This window comes from Porites lutea, chromosome 14 (assembly GCF_958299795.1).
Source record: "Porites lutea chromosome 14, jaPorLute2.1, whole genome shotgun sequence".
Classification (NCBI taxonomy): domain Eukaryota; kingdom Metazoa; phylum Cnidaria; class Anthozoa; order Scleractinia; family Poritidae; genus Porites; species Porites lutea.
Window position 1 is genome coordinate 2,457,167 of NC_133214.1, and position 21,082 is coordinate 2,478,248.

At 39.5% G+C, this 21,082-nt stretch overlaps 2 protein-coding genes across 2 annotated transcripts; both read right to left on the reverse strand.

Moving 5' to 3' along the window:
- Positions 1-1,828: 1,828 nt before the first annotated feature.
- LOC140924501 (uncharacterized) lies at positions 1,829-10,016 on the reverse strand. Its single transcript, XM_073374525.1, has 8 exons — positions 9,853-10,016; positions 7,944-8,183; positions 6,486-6,632; positions 5,019-5,249; positions 4,182-4,331; positions 3,367-3,597; positions 2,918-3,070; positions 1,829-2,340 (listed from the first exon to the last, which is right to left on the reverse strand). The coding sequence occupies exons 1-8, from the start codon at positions 9,908-9,910 to the stop codon at positions 2,207-2,209; spliced, it is 1,344 nt and encodes a 447-aa protein (XP_073230626.1). The 5' UTR covers positions 9,911-10,016; the 3' UTR covers positions 1,829-2,206.
- A 2,220-nt stretch (positions 10,017-12,236) lies between these two features.
- On the reverse strand, positions 12,237-19,702 carry LOC140924436 (uncharacterized). The gene is made up of 2 exons (XM_073374469.1): positions 19,330-19,702; positions 12,237-13,520 (listed from the first exon to the last, which is right to left on the reverse strand). Exon 2 carries the CDS (start codon positions 13,475-13,477, stop codon positions 12,320-12,322), a length of 1,158 nt encoding a protein of 385 aa, XP_073230570.1. The 5' UTR covers positions 13,478-13,520; positions 19,330-19,702; the 3' UTR covers positions 12,237-12,319.
- Positions 19,703-21,082: the final 1,380 nt, after the last annotated feature.

Below are 21,082 nucleotides of genomic sequence, written 5' to 3' on the forward strand. Positions count from 1 at the left end.
TTTGAATGAAGAAACAGGTACCCCTGCTGTACCCCTGGAGACTTCGCCGAAAATTTGTCAGCTGTTTGCTCTCTTTGTTGTTTGATAAAAATCCGCAAAAAGCATTCTGTCCTCGCAAAAATAAATCTTGTCACGGTTTTCGACGCTATCTTGACAAGTAGGCAAACGCGTGAGAAATTATAGGGTTTGTATGAGAATCTAATGTCGAATAATTTCCGCATAACGGCTTTTCTGAAAAAAAATTGTAAACTAAAGCTACAAAGCAAAGGATTTTACTTAAAAAGTTTGGGGGCGTATCTGTGCTTAGATTTCTCCAGAAGCTTGCTTTAGATTTTCCATATATTTGCCTGTAATTTTTCCCTGGACTTTCTTACAGACAAATGTATAGAAAATTTAAAAAAGTTTCAATAGAAAAAATTTCCTTAGGAGTAAAGCTTTAGTTTGTAGTTCTTCTTTTTTTTAGAACAGCCGTTCTACGGAAATTATTCGACATTAGATTCTCATACAAACACCGTAATTTCTCACTTGTTTCCCTACTCGTCAAGATGGCGTCAAAAACCGTTACAAGGTCTATTATGGAGGGGTTTACACAAAAAGGCAATTGGAGGTAAGTTGTTTTCTTTTTCGCGTTTGGAATGACATCCGGCAAGACCGTCACCCCTAACCCTCATTTTTTCAATAATTTACGAAATAAAATTAGGCATTTTTTTCAGTTCTTCTTATTTTCGTTTCAGCATTGTTCAGCAATTCAAGTGAGATTCAGCGCGCGCCCTTTCGCGTACTGGGCATCAGGGCCTGGTGAGCATTGTTTGTCTTCCGTCGCCATGGTGCCGTTTTCGTGCCACAAAAAATTACTGCCTTTGGTTGCTTTTTATTTGTGCGGCTCTTGTTACAGTTTTTTCTCGAGTTAATTAATCACCAAATTGCCACTAAGAAGAGTTTACATGACTGTCTATTTCTTGTCTTTCTTTCTCTTTTTTTTAAAAAAAGACAAATTCAGCCATATTCGTTCAGTTGAGAGTTGGAGGCAGATTTGACAAAGCAGTTTTACGAACTTGCGCATTTCCAAAATGAGAAATAAATGAACGTTTGACTCACCTGCCCTTCTTTGACTACAAAATGTTTTAATTACTCACATCCATTAGAGAAAGACGAAAGATAATTAACGCTTCAATCAGCTGAAAAAGATGAACTTTCGTCCGAACGGAACTGCTCACAGGAGTAGCAGGTGAGCAAGTTCTGATCATATCAACCTTTGTTACGTCACGTAGAATCTTCTGCGCGCGTTCCCTCTTCGTCTTCGCGGAGCCTGCGCGTTTTAGGTCAGCAGAAACTAGCCAAACTGTATTTGCCGAGGACATTTGCCGAATGGGGAAATTTTTTTTAGTTCGTAGCACCCGAGAAGACCCGAGAAGTAGGGTTATAGAATGGTTCCACGAAAAACGTGGGTGTCGGAAAATTTTGGCCCAATCTCGAAATCTCGGAAGCGTTTGTGACTGGTCTCGAAGTATCGTTTTCGGGGGATTTTGCGTCTCGGAGTCTCGACCGTCTTTTAAGTCTCGGTCTCGAATTTCGAAACCGGGGTCTCTCAGTCTCACAAATTCTCGAATTTACCACTCTATATCCCTGGAAGTCATAAACTATTGCAAAGGGTGTTTATAACTTATAAATTCTCTTCACCAAGCTATCCACAGGAAATATATTTATAAGGTCTTGGTAGAGTTACTATTATTCTTCATCACCTAACGAGACATTACTCTTATCTCATCTGAAGGACTGATTTCAACATTTATTCAGTTAATGTTTTATTTCTACACATGTAAATCAAAAGACAATCTGGGAACGCCGGGACATGCCCTCTTTATAGTTGTAGGTTTATACAGTCTTAAGAGTAGATACTTCACTGTTTCTCTGTTGAAAGCTTTATTTTTAAATCGAGAGAACTGACAGGATTCTAAAAACAACAAATTGTAAATGCTAGCCGGAGAAAACAGCTGACATCTTGCGAAGCCATCACTGATTCTTCCGCGAAATGACGTCTGAGAAACGAGCGCAGAAATTCCATACCGATGACGTCTCACTACCCAGATCTGGGTGATGCTTCTGATTGGTCGTTTCGCATGGGAATTTTGCTCCAACCAATCACAAGCACTACCCAGATCTGGGTAGTGAAATGCATCACTATGGAACATCTGATCGGCGTTTTTTATTGTGCAGCGTTTGTCTCCCTTTTACGTGCCAATGCTTCAGCAGCTGCGTCAGTAAGAAGACTCGACAGGCGAAAATCTTTGTTCAGCACATACGAGACATCATTCTTCTCGATGCCTGAACGCCGATTTCCTACAAAGAGAGAAATGAAAACAATTAAATTGTGAAGAAAATTGTTGGATGTTGTATAGCAACTGCTTGTTCAATAGCGCAAAAACATTCAATGAAAAATAGGTTCAAGCAAGAAAAACAAAAAGGAGTTAAAACATTATCAACAATTATAGGGCAGGCTTTTACTAAACCGAACGAATTCTAGAAGGGGGGTTTAGATTCCGCATCACTCTCCTTTTTCACGACAATCCTGCCAGTTCCGAACTTCTGTAATCTCTACCCCATGTCAATACCCCAGTGGCGGATCCACACCTTCAGATAAGGGGGGGGGCGGTCATCCAGACCCTGATATAAGGGGGGACCTCACTTTGGGTCTAAAAATAAGGGGGGGGGCCGGGCCCCCCGGGCCCTTCCCCAGGATCCGCCACTGTACCCTTTTCTTTCTCAATAAAGCATCCTGTGCCATGAATCACACTCATGCCACGCCCCTCCACGTTCTCGATCGGATCCCGTTAACCAATCAGCTACTGGAGGTAGGCTGGGAGTTTACTTTGTATTTTTTTTTCAAAATTCTGCCGCACATTTAATGCTCACTTACTTGCATCAATCCTGTACACAAAATTAGCATCCGTTCCTCCAGCACAAGGGCTTGAGCCCTGGGGACAAGTTTGGTTGTAATTCTGGAAGCATTTTTCTGACGAGCCATACTTGATGTATTTTTGTTCGGCATTGGCGTCACTCCAGCACTCTCCTGCAAAGAAAAAACAGTGTCGTATATCCTTTCAAGTGCCTGATTCATTTCAGGGGTAATCCAGCAGTCTCTTATGCAGCCATTTTTTGTGTCGTCACGCGCTCCTAGAAGCATTGCGTGCCGAGACAAATGGTTAAAAATTAGTCAGGCTACCTTTTCAACTTTAAATTAGTAACTTCAAGTTCCAAGGTAAGAAGGAGGGTTGAGGCAATTTTCTGTGATACATGTGACTCGTTGACAACTTCAGATAAGAACGCACACCGCCCTCTTAAAATTTTCTACAGTGTTTTTCTTACCATGTTCGTGTACGCCAAACATAGTGTAACCCTTGTGATGTGCCTCACGAGCGCATCGGCATAAGAATTTCGTGAACTCTCTTTGCCAGTCGTCACCATATTCCATCATAACTCCATTGAACTTTTGATCAGCTGGGTCTATCTGGTTTAAGAGTTCTTCAGCAAACGCACGATTGGAAGAATCCTCAGCATAGCAACCAACAGCCTGATAAGAAATCTCGCATGGGGCATCTGAAGAGTAAAAGAACCCAGAAGTTAAAGGTTGATGTTCCCGGATGTGCTGTAGAAAGCTAGTACCAAGTAATAGTCTGCTTCAATATTAGCTTCAATATGGATCTCTTTCCACCCTCAGAAGCTTTTCTCTATCGCCCTTTAGCAGCCATTACACCCGAGACATAGGTGAAGAGAACAAAAATGGCAGAGAAATGTTTCGAAGTGTAAGATACACGAATAAAAAGACATCGTTTTCGCTCGTTTTTTGCAATTATCGTTGATGTCACCGTTGTACGAGCTAAAGCTTTTTAACGTTTGCAGTAGAACTCTGAAGAAACGGAACTTAAAGTGTTTTAACTCTTGTGACCAGCGTCTGTGCAAATTATTGGGAACAAAAGAACGCGTTGACATGAAAAAAAAGTTCAACTCCCAAAAGATTGGTTTGGAACACCAATATGGCTGACCTGACGTCACGTTCCATATCGGCGTAAGCAAATGAAGCTGCATGAACCACAATTGAAATAGGAATTGACGGCGTGAAATGCTGAAATTTGATGTGAGAATTTTATTAAGTATGTATTAATGAGAAAAGTCTTACTCACCCGACAGTCGATAAACCGCGTTGGCAAAGTTCTTTCCCGAGCAAAATTTTTCGAAAGGTCTGCACTTCTCAAAACAGTGATCCACGCAGTTGTTCGAGAAGCCCAACTTATCGTAGGTATCTTGTGAGTGAATACCGCTCCAACATTCACCTGCATGATAAACAAAGGTAGTTAAATATCAGATAAAGTTGGGGTGGGGTGGGTAATGTCAGCCGCTACTACTCCGATTCATACAAAGGAAATGTCGGTCGTTTCGCCTACAAGTCGATTCGCCCATACAGAAGTCGATTTGAAGTTGTTTCGCCCATTTACGTAAGGTCGATTCGCAAAGAACACATTTGCGTTAGAAATTCGCGATATTAGGTTGATACTACAATATATAGTTTAAACATGCCAGTGTCTTTGGTAAGCTTTACTCCTATTTATACAACACTATTATTACATTTATAAACTTCAGTGTGGGCGAAACTCGGTACTTAAATCATGTAGGCGAATCGACCTCAGTGTAGTCGGATCGACTTGTGAGCGAAAAGACCGTTTTCCATGCAAAGGGCTGAGGTCGGGTCGTTCGAGAACTTTATGACAAGTGCCCCAGATTGTATTCTGATGACCTACTTAAACGTTCAGCCACTGTTCGTATCTGAGCAATTTAAGTTGCTGTATACTACAGACCCACAGAGTAAGACGAATATACAACCTCTTCTCAAAACTGCAGCCGCCATGTCGAAAAACAAGAAGGCCTTAGGACGAGGTTGACAATATCATAAACATTTACCTCCCCGCCGCTTGTCTACGGCAATAGCTAAACAACCAAGGATGATATCACTTAATACACACCATAGTACTGTACTCCAAATGTAGAGTGTCCCTTTAGTTTCGCCAGCTTGGCGCACCGGCAGACAAACTCAGGCAAATATACATCCCAATTACGCCAGTCAATTGACTGGCCGCTGTAGATCTTAAGCCTCGGCTCTCTGTCCGTCATCGTGTATTCGGGAATTGGGCGTGGTTCTTGTTTATTGTCTCTGAAGCAGCCCAATCTTTCAAAGTCCAAACCACAGTCAGATTCTAAGTCACAATTGAGATTTTAAAAAAACACTGCTTAGTGAATCAGTGAGTAGAAGAAACTAGAAGATATCGTGGCAAACCTGCATGAGCCAAGCGAGGGACAATAAGTACGCCACAATATAGCCTGCATAACAGGCGCTTATGAGCCAAGCAAGGTGAACGCGGCATTTTGCGCGAAGCGCGAGACGAGGGGAGGAGTAAACAAAGCGCCTGCTCCTCCCCTCGTCTCGAGCTTCGCGCAAAATACCGTGTTCGCCTCGCTTGGCTCATAAAGCGCTTGTTATGCAGGCTATATTACGGCGTACTTATTGTCCTCTAGTGTAAACCTAATAACTAAGCCTCAAAGGAAGTAAATGTCAAGCCTTTTAACTTTCCATCGGGTAATCCTCAAAACATTTTCGACAGTGTTTTGGTCTGTTTAATCTTATGAATCTTAACATTTAACAGGTTACTGATCATGAACATTGGGGAATTACATATGAGAATGTAGAATCTGAATTACATCTTGTTTAGGAAAGTCTTCGAGTCAACTTTGGAAATTATCGGAATTTCCGAGCTATGTCGAGTTAGGTTTAAATTCCTCAAAAGGGTGGCAGGGGAAAGCTGGGCATAATTTGGGTTTATTCGTACTGGTCTTGTCCAATCAGAAACAATATTTTTCAGTGCTTGGTGTAATGTCATCGCGAACGGTATGCGAACAGTATGAGATTAGGGAGCTTAAGCAACGACGAAGGCGACGACAACGAGAACGGCAAAAAGCAATAGGTTCAGATTGGCAAAACAACAACTTTGCACGCGCATCACGCTTTTTTGTACATTTCTTTACCGCCGTTGCACGACTACAACGTGAAAGTACCTAAATTCTTGTTTTGTCGAGGACGGGAACACCTAGGCTCGATTACCAGCCGCTGTTCGGGAAAATGAGCCCGCACTCATCCCCCCTCATCTCTCTTCGGGGAGGATCAAGACCGGACCCGGGAGACGGCGGAAATCGAGGCTAGGGAACACCAGACAACAACTTTCTTTTTCTTTTCCTGAACTTTGATAAAGTCCTTTAGAATTCATGCACTTCAAAACGATTGCCAACACTTGACAAAGTAATTTTAAATGCAATGGAATAAGTGCGATGAAGTTTGAAGCTGCGCTAATTCACTTTTTAAGTGACGTTTTCGTAGGCCCTCGCGTCGTTGGTTCTTAAGTTCCCTATTAATAAACTACAGAAGATTTGTGTCTTACCCAGTTCATAAACAAAGTTTGTCCATTGTTTTCCAACGCAGTGCCGGTCAAAACGATTGCATTTCTCGTAGTTGTCTGATATGCAGGACTCCTTTGTCATAACAGTTTTCAGGTTATACGAACCTGGCTGACCGCTCCAACACTCCCCTGAAACAGGCCGAAAAATAATGGTTTGACCAATCAGACTATCAACCCCTCCTCGCTAGAGAAGTTAATTTTTCTATAAAAAGAAGAAACCGGCCCCTATCAACGTCACCTTAACTTTTGCAGATGAACACTCAAAGAGAACCTGTACACAAGAGAAAGTTCTTAGTAGCGTTTGAGTACGTAGAGAAAATCCTAGTGTGTGACCGTTCAGTAGAAAATCATGGAGCAGTATTTTGTGAGGTGCTGTTTACTATGCGGCACTTCAAGGTGGCTCTAACTTTTGAGTCTGTGGATGAAATCCTATGGTGTGACCATTCAAATGAAAGCTACTGAGCAGTACTTTCCTGTGGTACTGGTTATATGCTGTACAAGGTGGTTCTAACTTTTGAGTCTGTGGATGAAATCCTATGATGTTACAATTCAAATGAAAGCTACTGAGCAGTACTTTCCTGTGGTACTAGTTATTATGCTGTACAAGGTGGTTCTAACTTTTGAGTCTGTGGATGAAATCCTATGATGTTACAATTACTTTCCTGTGGTACTGGTTATTATGCTGTACAAGGTGGTTCTAACTTTTGAGTCTGCGGATGAAATCCTATGGTCTGACCATTCAAATGAAAGCTACTGAGCAGTACTTTCCTGTGGTACTGGTTATTATGCTGTACAAGGTGGTTCTAGCTTTTGAGTCTGTGGATGAAATCCTATGATGTTACAATTCGAATAAAAGCTACTGAGCAGTACTTTCCTTTGGTACTGGTTATTATGCTGTACAAGGTGGTTCTAACTTTTGAGTCTGTGGATGAAATCCTATGATGTGACCATTCAAATGAAAGCTACTGAGCAGTACTTTCCTGTGGTACTGGTTATTATGCTGTACAAGGTGGTTCTAGCTTTTGAGTCTGTGGATGAAATCCTATGATGTGACCATTCAAATAAAAGCTACTGAGCAGTACTTTCCTTTGGTACTGGTTATTATGCTATACAAGGTGGCTCTAACTTTTGAGTCTGTGGATGAAATCCTATGATGTTACAATTCAAATGAAAGCTTCTGAGCTGTTCTTCGTTTGGTACTGTTTATTGTGCTGTAAAACCGTAGTTTTAACTTTTGAGTCTGTCAATGAATTGACCATGCAAATGAAAGCTACTAAGAAGTACTTTTCTGTTATACAAGGTACAAAGTTATAGCTTTTGAGTCTATAGTTAATATCCCATTGTGTGCCGAGCAATCCAAACTGAGTCCTCTTCTAAAAGTATACATCAGTTATAAGAAATATGCGGGCTCGTTTTTAATCACTCATTTAAAGCCCTTACCATAAAACTGTAATCCAAACACTTTGTAACCCTTTGCCTTGACAATCTTTGCGCATCGACAAGCAAACCCTTGCATGTAGTTGTTCCAATCTCTCCAGTTGATCATTCGTCCGCCATACACCTTGCTAGTCTTATCTCTTTCGTTCAACACTTGTTCCTTAAGCACGCGATCGGGACTGTCTTGGAAACATCCCTTCGCCTTGTATGCTACCTCGCAAGAACTGCAATGCCAGGCCTTAACTGGAAGGGAGAAGAGAAGAGTAGGATTAAGGGATAGAATAATCTTTCGGGTCCCTTTTAAAAGCTATGCAACAATCTAATCTCGTACCCAGATCTCCTACAGGCAGGCTGATGGGCCCAACCTACAAACATCCGCGAGATCTCGGCACTAGATAAGAATGCGTTTGCGCATGCCAGGACTCGCTGTCCCAGCGACTGTAATTCGTCGAGGGAGAATTCAATACAGTCTCATTACCTGAAAGGAGCTGGGACTCGCGCTGGTGGCGAAAAAGTCTAGTCACATTTCATGTGTAACTCACGAAAAATATTTCACACTTGAAAACCCTAACGCCGTTGTTGGTACATTTAGGTGAAAACCACAAGGTGTGTTAAGTGGACACATTTCCCTTTCAAGGATAGCTTTGTTAGTGGCCATAGTTCATGGCCCTCTTTGATCCCCTGGCATCCTTCATGTTATATGTACCCACTAACGATTATCGATCAGTTTTTCGATTGGCGCTCTGATTGGTAATTAGCCGATGTATATTCGCTAATCGTGCAAAACCAATTTCAGTTGAAAGGAGATTCTAACCAAGATGGAAATTCAACAAAAATTACAGTCCCCACAAACAAAGCATCCCGACTGTACATTCGCCTGATGCTGCCGGATTAAAAATATATGATGGTAATTAAAGTCTTTTTTTATTATTTCCAGCGGCAACCATTTAACATGAAAATAAATTGTTTAACTTACTTTTAAGTCAAAATTCTTAGGTCGAGATGGAATTAAAATTGTCCTTTACCGCTCAAAGTAGGAAAGCAATAGCCTGCTCTCGAAAGGAGCCGACTACATGTATACGTATTTGCCTCAAAATCGAATTGGTTATTCATTTTGGATTTTGTGTACGTCTTGTAATTGCAAAGTTGACTTGGCCGTAGAAACTATGATTTGGGATAGTTTTTATGAAACAAAGAGAAGAGATAGAAAAAATTAAATAGAAAACTCTGGAAACAGTCGACTGCTACATGAATCTTAGATTTTATATTAGTTGTATATATTCACAGCGGGAACTGTTTTTCTGGTGTGGTAAAAAAGTCTCACTACGGTTTTGCCGCAACCTCAAAACAACATCTACAATTAAAACATTTGTACAGTGTGGCATGCTAAAAAACTTTTAAAACGTGACAAAATCAGGGTAGTTGTCTCATAGCTCTTGAGTCGACGATTAAAATTCTTAAGTGCGAGCATAATGATTTTAATGAAAGCTCTCTTTTGATGACCACCTCGTCTCTTGATATCTTTGATTTATGAACTTATGCTTCTTGTTATCTTCAGTACCCTAATTTAAAACTGGAAGGTTCGCGACAACCGTCTGCCGCCAGCAAAATCGACAAAAGGTTTTAACAAAGGTCTTTTAATTTGTTTAAACAAGGTCGGTCGGCCTTTTTAAACATTTCTAAGTCAGTATACTTGCATGATTACTCACTGAAAGCGAGTTAGTGACTTTTCTCAGACAAATCTCTTGTATTGAAGTATTCTTGTAACCATGACTATCAGCTCAAGTCTTTGGAAATGATTTTTCTTAAATAACGACTTCAATTACTTTATTCTACTAAGTTAGCGAATTCGAGCATAACATACCACTAGTTTCACAAGTTAATGTTAGGATGCTATGACAACATAAAATACCTTGGTGATCGAACTCCGCGCACAGCAGAAGAAGAAAAAGAATTAACCGTGTTTCCATGTTGACGCTGGCTTGGGCAAAGGGAACGTACTGCCAAAATTGGCTTAATACTCCAGCGCTAAGCCCGATCGATAACTAATGAGTCGTGAGATACGAGTGCCCTGTTAGAGACGACTAAAACTAATTATATACCCTTTAATGCCAATAACAATAAAAACATTAGCATCATATTAGGTCAGGATAGAAACAATTACTAGAAGAAAAGGAGTGTTTTGACAAGTGCAAACAATGACACGTCAACTGATCTGCGATAGCGAATCCGGGCGCAATGAAAATCATTCAAAGCAGAAATTGTTTAATTGTTTTGATGAGGTCTAACGAGAATTTAGGGTAGCTTGTGTAACATTTGCTTACTGAGAAACGATGAAAAAGATAATTATATTAGGCTCTATTAGCCGATTGAGATAAAAGTGAAGGCTTTAAGAATTAAAAATTTCTTTGAGTTAAATAAAGGCTGAGAGATTGGTTAGAAAGCAAATGGTGAGCCGACAGTGAAGCGAACAGGTGTTAAGTACTATTTATTGCGGGAAAAAATGATTATTACTATTAAAAAGAATTGTTTGGTGCCGCTACCCGATTATATTTTGAAGAAGCGGTTAACAGAAAAGTGTCTTTTAGGTTTCGTATTGCCAGGCTGAATGCATAATGACCTTTTTTAAATTAAATTAAAAGTAACGAAACGTAAGAAAAAAAAATTCACGATCAGTGAATAGAGCTGAGAAAATGCCCTCATCACACATTTGCGTCCCCAGAGCCCTTGGTTTTTTTGGTCAGGTATAAGCCGAGTGGCTTTGGGGACGAGAGAAGCGCATGCGCAGTCTGGTGCAATTGCTACTAATTTTCGACTAATATCCCTTGGTCGACTCCCCGTCTCTATTAACTCCTTCCCCCTCCAAATGGGCTTGAAATAAGTATGCCCCCCCCCCCCCCGGGGGGAGCTTATTAGAGAATTTACCGTAAATAATTCAACTTAAAACCACAGCGCCACTGTTAGGAAATGAGCCCGGCCAGCGCTACTTCTCCGAAAGGATTTTTTGAAGTCTGTTCTGGAAGAGGCTCAGGGGAATAAAGCAAAAGAAATGACATTGAGATACAGGGATGAATCATTCATTCGTTTTTGTTTTGTTATTTACGTGTTTCAGTTTCAAGTTTTGTGATTGTTTTGCTTTTTGCTGTTTTTTTTTTAACATTATGTTTCTATTTTGTGTTTTTGTTTTGTGTGCTTTTTTGTATTTCCGTTTTGGCATTCAGCGGTGTGTTTCTGTTTCCTACTCGCGTGTTTCTGTTTTGGGGCTTGGGTTTCCGTTTTGGCTTGCGTTAGATCAGCAAAACAACAACGGTTTGTACGTGCATCACGCTTTTTGTACATTTCATTGCCTTCACTGCACGATTACGACGTGAAACTGCCTAATTTCACTTCTTATGGAAGACGTGAACACAAGACAACGACTTTTCCTGGACTTCGATTAAGTCCTTTAGAATTCAACTGCAGCAAAATTTGCCAACATTTGACTAATTGAACGAGATGGAATAAGCGCGATAAAGTTTGAAGCAGAGCGATTTCACTTTTTAAGTGACGTTTTCGTACAACCTCGTCCCCAGGGCTTTTCCCTTAAAAAAAAGCCCTGGGGACGAGGTTGGTTTTCGTAGCCGTCGCCCTTGTTGTTGCTTAAGCTACTTACTAACACTTCTCACTTGGGGCAAAAGTGTGACCTAGGGGAGGGGTAGCCACAGTTTCTTCTGTTGAGTAAAGAAAGCACGTAACCAGTCTTTTATATCTGGCCTTTTAATTATCGTGCAACAAAGCCAAAGTAATCGCGAGACCAAATCCTTTCTAATCAAAACAGATACAGATAGCGCAATGAACTAATCAGAGCTCAAAGTAAAATTCATGTGATACACAAAGGGGAACGGAAGGGGGGGGGGGGGGGGGGGAGGTAAGAGATCACCGTAAGAGCCTGGACCAGCCTCGTTCCCAGGGGGGAAGGGAGGGTAAGACTCATCACCTCAAGAGCTTGGACCAGCCTCGTGCTCAGGGCTTTTTCCTTAGAAAATGGGAGGAGTGGGAAAGGGCCCTTGGGACGAGGCTGAGCTTGGACCTGTTGACTAGATGGCCGCGCCTGGTAAAGCGAACGGTAAGCACTGGGGCGAAAATCCATGAGATCCTGTGTAAGCTAAGAATGTCTATGCAAGAGTGGGCAGAGTACGTATAAGTCTTGAGCTTTATTTCTTGCTCTAAATAAAACGAGGTTAGAGAATGACTGACCTAAGATCGATATGCGAAAGATTTTCTCAGTAAAAAATATCGATAAAATTCAAATAGGATCAGTTTAAGATAGATGAGAACGTCCATATGGTTTACATTGAGATCAGTTTATAAAACAAGTGAATTATGACCGAATGATTTAGCTATACATAAAATACTATGCAGCCTTTGTCCTCACAACACTGAGCCGCGCCAGAGGGCTGGTAACTAACGTAACTTGGATCAGGCGTGTGAACGCCATCAAAACAAATCCCACAATTCTGTTCGGACGCTTGACTCAATTTATACTCCCAGGTTCCTTTCATTGTAAACGTGGTCGAACACAAACTACATTTAAAAGTAGCTCCTTCAGAATTCTGGGACGCTTTCCAAACGTCTTTTTCGGGGTGATAAAGAACACACCGTTTTCTTCCGTAGTGTGGATCGTATTCCTTGTGACAACGAACGCAATGAACAGTGTCAGCCGTAAACTTGCTTTTCGGAAGTAATGTTCCCAAGGCCATGATGACGTCAGAGTCTTTTGTTTTTAGACTGTGTTTAAGAATACCATGAAGTTTCAAAGGATCAATCGTTTTAAAAACAGCTCTTAACCGATTATATTCCCTTCCCAGTTCGCCTTCCGACAGATCTCCTTTGTGCTCCTTATGCTCTTGATTATTCTTTAGTATGTGATGATAATTGTGGCCGTTTTGAAGAGGCTGGATGCAGTCTGGGTACGAGCCGCTCGTACTGCTGTCAGAGAGACTGGAAATAGAGTAAGCTTCAGCTTGAGCTACATCATAAGCTACGTCATCAGAGGATGACGAAGAATCCATAAAATGAACTTTCTTTTTCCTTTGTTTGCCACCTAGGAGAATTTCATTGGAGTTTTTCTCGCCATTCATTAGGTACCCACCATTTTTAAACTGCGCATCGTCCGAACTTAATACCATTACCTCAGCAAACTTATCGAAAACAAATTGATCTTCGCTTGTAAAACCGTTTTTTCCTGCAAAGTGAAACTCGTTGTCCTGTAGTTGAGTTTTGTCTAATGAGTCAGTATCACTATGACAATAGTGAATTTCTTTTTGCATCTCATGTTCACATTCGGGACATTGCAGATCTTCCTCGTCATAACTCTCCCCAGGCTCCAGTTCGTCCTCTTCGAACGTTGAGCACGTGGAACACGTTGAGCACGTGGAACAGCTGCATTCCGATCCTGTGTCGTCATCATAATCAGAGTACTCTTCATGGTCGTTTATAAAAGATGAATCACTATGATTATTAATATATCCATGTTCTTCTACGATTTTGCCTTCCATTGCAAATTTAGGTTAATCTGCAGAAACAAGACTTTTCTATTCCCTGTAAAGATAAACACGCAAAAAGAATTTATTAACGATCAATTAGCTTTAATCATTACTTTCCACGTTCAAGTTAGTTAGCGATAGAGGAAGGAATCATTTATACCGATTATTATAATCAGTTGAAAGCAAAGGATGGTTGTTCCTGAACCTACAGTACCACACGGCCCAGCCATCCTCAAGTCTTACTGTTGTTGTTAAGTTGTTACCCAAGCAAGTTTAAGTGGATGCTAAGTGAGAAGTAAGTCTTAATGTTGGCTTAGGGGAGGGGTAGGTGGACAGCTTCCCAGAAACGTATAGTATAAATATCTGTTTATTTAAGGATTTTCGTTTAAATCAGCTATAAATCGAAAGAGGTTCTGGCGTCGCCTTGACCCCATATGCATGTTTAAGTTCAAAATGTTTAGATCAAACTGTCAAAAAAAAAAAACATTATCAGCTGAACGACACCGAAACGTCGTTCGATCTTATCGTCTATCTTTAATGGTTAGTTGCTGCTTTTGATAAACAAAACTATCTGCAAGAAAATTGTCTGCTAATTGGTTTATGTATAATACCATTATCATTATCGAGTCGGAAAACCTGTGAAATGGCATAAGATGCATTCTATCGCTCTATTGTCGGTCACAGACGCCATAAAAATGTAACCTTCAACCAACACATTGAAGAGATATTCCATATTGTATTGAGTTTAATAAGTGGGATTTGGATACTTTAGAACTAAAATAACTGATGCAGTCACCACTGTAGATGGTTACCATGGCTACACTATCGAGGAACTTTTTCACGGTTTCTTTTTTTTCTTTAAATTTTGCAAAAAGGAAGAAAAGTCGATCATGGCCGGCCAGTTTTCGAAGCGGAAGAAAGTTTCAATGAGCAGGAAAACCTTCGCTCTGACGAACTGCTATGCGAAGTGCGTTATCTTCTCAATCTTTTCTCGGGGGTAATTTGACTATCAGTAAAGTTTCGTATCAACCTAGTTGGTAACACAAAATTAAGTTTATTGTAAAATGTCGCCACTGACGCAACACTAAAATAGAGACCGACGAAACCCCCGTCATACAAATTGACTATGTTATTCCATTACTGAATAGCTGACAATTCAATCATTCTGTTCAGTTAATGTCCATGTTCGCTGTCTAAACAATACCTTTAGTTCCTTTGGAAAAAACTAACATGACGTCGGCTAGTGTCGAAACGTTTGAGTTTTTACCTCAAGAACGGTGTTAACGTAAAGAAAAACTCCATTAAAATTGATACCTCGACACAGCCTTGGTATTAAAGCTTCCCCGACGCCTTCCGTTCATTTGCAGTTTGAGAAAGACGGCAAAATGATTTCACAACTTCTTAGCTTTTGGCATGCGTGATCGAATACATTCTCGCAAGCATCCTGCGATCACCAATGAATAAAAATGCCGATAACAGTTCAATATAGCGGTTGTAACGTTCCTACTGGCTAAAGTGTTGCTAATTTAACAAGTCTTCTGATATAAGATAGTAACTGTCAATTTGGTAGGCCCCCAAAACCAGAAGTCTCTATTTTTATATCAAAAATAGCTATTATAATACCCTCTGGCTATATAGTGTAGCGGATCTCGCGCGATCCAGGCATTTTCAGAAACAAAAATAACAATCGCAGTCCAATGTCGTGTTTCATTACATTTCGGACGACTAAAATAGTTCTACGTACACAACACTGATCAAACTACACTTTCATGGACTCTATGCGAAATATTACCAATAAAATAAATGTGTTCGAAAATTAGCTAATTGTAGTTTTTGTTCACACATTTTCAGTGTTAGCTATTTTTTTTTAATGAAATCTTTCCCACCTAAGCACAAGACAGACTCGGAGCTTCGAACTGCACACAATAGACCGCCCAATACAACTCGATTTCTCAGTGTCCGATACAAATGAAGATATTTCTGGCGTCGAATAAATATTTCTAACGTGTAAAGCTCTCAACCGAATACGAAAGTGTCAGAGCCTCTTAAAAACCATTTTGCCCCGATAAAGTCCAGCAGTCTTTTTGAGGTCAGCGATTTCACCCTCGCGTTAGCTTCATGATCATAACGATACAGTACTCTTGATGACTGCTAAATTAAACTAATACATCAATGGTATTTGTTTCATTTGAATGCTTTGCCTTGAAAATTTAATATTATTATTTATTTATTAATTGCATCGATTTCTCGTGCCAATTTTTATTAACTTTACGCCAATTACACGAATACTTCCTGGTACTCAAAATTCATTGTGTTTTACGTCATTTTAGCTCTTTGGCTAACGTAGCCACGACGTTCTTCATTACAACTTAATATACCATTTCCGAGTGGCAAAACCTCTCACTTTCAAAACCAGGTTAAGAGCAAAACCTTTCTTGTGAGTTTTATTTGAATGAGAATGAAAAATCATTTTCATATCAGTACCTTCGCATTTAGCCTCGCTTTGAAACAGAGGTTTGGAGCAGCCGGGAAATGGCCAATTGACCTTTTAACCGATACGGCGGCCATATTGAATTAATTCGATTTAAGCACATTTTCGAGCGCTTTTCGGGACATCTTTTCAGAAAGTTTTCTCAGAATAAGATTGTAATGGGAAAATAGATCCTTGTGCCGTGTTTGGATGTAATAATCGGATCGCCTTTTTCCCGAGAAATATACAGTGAAAAACCATAATTCTAATACTAAACTAGAAAAAGACTATCATTATTACATCCAAACACGGCACAAGGATCTTTTTCCCCATTACAATCTTCATCTAACAAAACTTTAAGAAAAAATGTCCCGAAAAGCGCTCGAAAATACAAAGGAAATGTGCTCATGCCCTTAATACTCCTTAAATCGAATTAATTCAATATGGCCGCCGTATCGGTAAAAAGGTCTATTGTAGTACAAGAAAAGAAAGTGTCTCTTTCCCACTCTCTATAGTCTCCTAGCGGCAAATAGAGTCCTCTGCGCGCCGGAGAAGAGAGACTGAGTATTTAACATGAATGATCAGTTAACCAAGTTTCCCTTAAAAATAGAAATAAATTAACAAATTAATAGAATAATAATAACGATACTAATCTGCGATACTATGCTTGAAAGGCTCAAGATCCAGAAGAAGACAGCCAGACTTTGTTGACTCAGACCTACAGATTGATAATATTAGAACCTGCCCGAATTAATTTTTTTTTAAAGAATTAGGAATTTAGGAATACGAGATTTTTATTCTTTTTAACTTGTTTTCTTTTTAATATCAGAGACGGATTGGTAATGACTTAATTTAAAACTCTGGACTGCCTGCGGGGGTCAAGTGACCTCATCTGAGCCGCAAGGAATGTATTTGTGAAATCGTTATTGACACAGTGACTGCTATTTTTATCATTTATACTATTCTTAATGTTATATAGTGCTTGATTCTTGCTCGCTCCAAATATTTCTGTAAATTGTGTACATATTTTTTTAAAGTTGAATAAAATTATTACTTTTTAAATTTAAAAAAATAATAATAATAATAATTGAAAAGAACACTGGAGCATACTGCATTTTAAAAGGGTTATGGTATGGTCAGTTTCACAACTCTGTTTAAGGGTGAGCTGAAATTTATACGACTAGTATTCTCAGTCATCTCAGTTCGTATATTAAAATAAAAGAAATATCAAATGATTCCGTCAAAGGGGAAACAGGGAAACAGTGCATAAATGGTTTTTGGTCATTTTTTCGACATTACGGGAGTTTAACTTTGAAACGTTCGCCCACTATTCCAGGGTTTTCGTTGATTTCCAATGCGATTTTAAGGTTCTGCATTAATACCAAAGGGTCGTGACAAAGCTACTTTCAAACATTTTATATCGGTTTAAGTTTTGAATGAAAGCAAAACCTAAGATAAGTCATGAGAAAGCGGGCCAACTTCCTCAACGTAAACTTGCACGGGAGCACTTGTTACGAATTTAATGCTTAGCTCATTTTGTTTGATTGTGAAAATGACACTGAAAACAGAAAGGGAGGAAAGAAAATTATAAGATTTCGTTATAAGGGAAAAAGTTCGCTTAGTTGTTTTTTAAAGAATTCGCCTCGATTGATTCAATATTCAGCAGACAAATTCCAGAGGGAATTTGGCTTTCTGAGAAGGTGGTCTTGTGAGTTGAAGGGTTATCTAAATTTGATGTCTCTAAATACCCTGCGAGCAGTGGTTTCTCCAGGCCGGACGCTACGCTCCCGTAGCGTCCGGTCTGGAGAAACCACTGCTCGCAGTATAGTCTCTAAAGGAACTTATATCTACTAATTTAATGTTACCTCAGGCGGGGGGAGGGAGTCACGTTTTAAGCTTTTGTATGTGCTACGAAACTAATCAGTATTTAGAGCCCCAGGCCATTTCTCATTGTCACTATATTTACAGCTACCAAGACTGGTTGAAAATTGATTTAAAAACGCTGGAACTGTTTTGTCGACGTTAAATCTTCGTTTCACTGTTTGATAATGAAACGTCGACATAAGAGGAAAAGTTTGAGCTAACATGCATTTTACAAAGTTTTCTGAAGTATACAAACGTCGTTGAGGTAAGTTTCTTCCGCCATGAGCTTAGAACCTATCTAGGTTAGACTGGACCGTCTCAAGGAATGGTTAACCATTATATGAAGCAATTATACTGTAACTTTTTTTTAAACTTAGCTCGCGTTTTTTGGGAATTGTTAGAAATGGAAAACGGAAAGAAAAGGAAAAAGAAGAGACAAAACGAAAAAAATTAATAAGATATAATAGGGGAACAGTATGATCAACCCTTCTTTTTTCTCTAATTTGTTCTTTAGATCAATCATTCGTCTATGTCGGTTCATGCATGTCGCTCAGTTTCGCCTTGGTTTCCAATATTCTTAAGATGTCTCTATTTTTATCGCCTACTTAAGCGATCCTTTTGTAAATAGAGACGTCAGTAGCAATTAGTTCTCGCACACTGGGCCAGAACGAGCAATTAGCCATCGATTAGCATTCTTTTGCACAGCATTAATGGAAACGCTGGTTTCACTTTCCATCTTTCAAACCGCTCAACCATGCGGGAACCACATTGAAAAAGGCGCGTGCGTCTTTTAACACAGTGAAACTCAAACGTGCTTAATTTATGAAGTAAACATTCTATCGAAAAGCTTAATACTACTTTGTATAGCTGAGTGAGCATCATAGAATTCTGACTCAACATAGCGATGAATATATAAACACTGTTTTTACAGATCATTGGTAAAATATAGAACGTCTCAGTATGGGGTAGAATGGCGGTCGGCAACTGGTTTTGTTTTCGCGTGAATTTTCCAAATAGGCTTTTACCGGTAGGATGTTGCGAACTGACAAGTGCCGTTGTGAATGTTTTGACTTCAGAAAAAAAGTATTCAATAACTATAGTAATTCAATGTAAAAGATCGGCTTCTCTTTAATTATAAATAGCTTTTCGAAATGGCCTTAATTATGGCTGGCCATTGTTTATACAGACAGTCATTTTCTAGAATCCTTGTCATAGTTTCACAAAGGATTGAGCATGGTAGAAAATCACAACTTGTTTGAAGTTAAATATCATGGGTGTTTCATCGCTTTGCCTTTTTGATCACTCACGCCTACAACACCTGTTTACGTTTGATTATGTTATAAGCAAAATACCCCAAGTTAATAAAACGCACCAAACAACACTGAATGATAACTTTGGAGAAGATTTGTTGTTCACAGTGAAACTTAGGCTGGTGTGTGTGTTGTCAAATGACCACTTCATAGCTAAAGCCGGCACACTTCAACTTCGACTCTAATATCCTTAGTTCATAACATTAGTACTAAATACTTACTTGTTCGGCATTTAAAAATTCCCTGTTCACTTTAAGTTAATCGACCCTCTCTAATAAGTTGGCTTCTCTTGGCTGTTGATGTTCCCACAATGAATAATGAAGCAGTGCTCCTTTGATTTTCCTTGTGTTAATGCATACAAGAACTTCCGAATAGGCTTAATACGCCGACGTCTTGGATGCGCTGTCTATTTACCAAACATAAAGCCGATTCGATATTGTAAGCAGTCTAATGGCGTATGTAAACTGACAAAGATTCTTGAAGTTCAAAAATTCTGAAGTGCTGGCATGTCATATAGAAAACACAAATAAGTTTTTAAGCGGTAAAACAGAAGTTTTCCGAGAGCATTGATGTATGTCAAACAGGCCTTTTTCCATCACGTTTTATGACAATAGCAACTATTATATATGTATGTTTATGATGTGTCGTTTTGTTCTCCAAAGATAGCCAGTAGAAATGAAGTAAGAGAACAAAACAAATTAGCACCAAGTCACAGATGCAAATTAAATTTAATTCAATGACTTGCTGATTTGAAATAATGACCAAAACTTATGTGCATAGACAGTGGAATTCAGGTCAAGATGTCATTTTTAAATAACTTTTTTAGCCTGAAGTTGTCAGAAGTTCTACCTCACTGCTTGACAAGTTTTCAAATAACGCCAAGCAATGTAACGAAAAAAGACCACGAAATCTTAGTCACAACAAAGGATTTATTAATATAAAACCCCCAAATCACAAAGTTGTCGGAAGATTACTGAAAAAGTCACGGTTAAGCTCTAATCCAAACGTTTTGATTAGCCTTAATTCCAACGTAAATTCGTTAAATTAAAGAATATTTGCCTCGTTTCTTAACTAATCCACTTTTCTTACACAAAGTACCTCAAGTTTATGACGTTAGAAAACAATCAATAAAACTTGTTCAATACAAACATCGGAATTTTGCATCAACTGTGAAAAAAAAATGGCGGTCTTTAATTACAGCCTTCCCGTCACGTGAAACAATAGTGTAAACAAACCCGATACGTAAGCCAGTATAGCCGATGGAGTCATTAAATATCCTATAGTAGTGCTGGATTGATGATAGCTTATTGGGTATATGAAGACAGATAGCACTCTATGAAACTTTTAACCAATTGTATTTGTCCACTTTAAAACCGCTTGATTGATCGACTGGTGACGATTCGTCGGCCTTTTTGATATTTATGAAAGGAAAGAAAACGTACGGCGTGCCATTCAAGAAATGTCCCAAATTCAGGAAGTTACGTGGATCGATATTAATTGTTTTCGGAGATAAAAGCGTTACTTGTGATTGTTTTGCTAAGTTACGAGGTGGTTGAGATGTTCTTTCAAATGTGCTCATTCAGAGCGTAATAAGAATAACCCGAGTGTAATAGTTAAACAAAATTATCCCCTATTTCAGTAATTTCAAACATTTGAAAATGTTCAAAGTTTGATAATCGTTAAAAGAAGGAGAAGTGTTCGCTGGGGAATATGCGGACGAGGACAAAGGGGCGAGAGTACGGAACAACAAGGGACGGAAACGATACGAAAGATACTGAGCGGAATGGAAAGGGCAGGAGATGACGGAAAGAAAAGCCAAGCGCCCACATTTGCCGGTTGCGTCAATAAATTACAGCATAAGACAATCTTTAGGAAAGAAAAATGACAAGCTTTTCGGTCAGCCTACTATCTCAAGAGAGGACTGACAGGAGACGGGAGCAAGTGTCGAGCGAAAACTGGAGAATACTAGAAGCT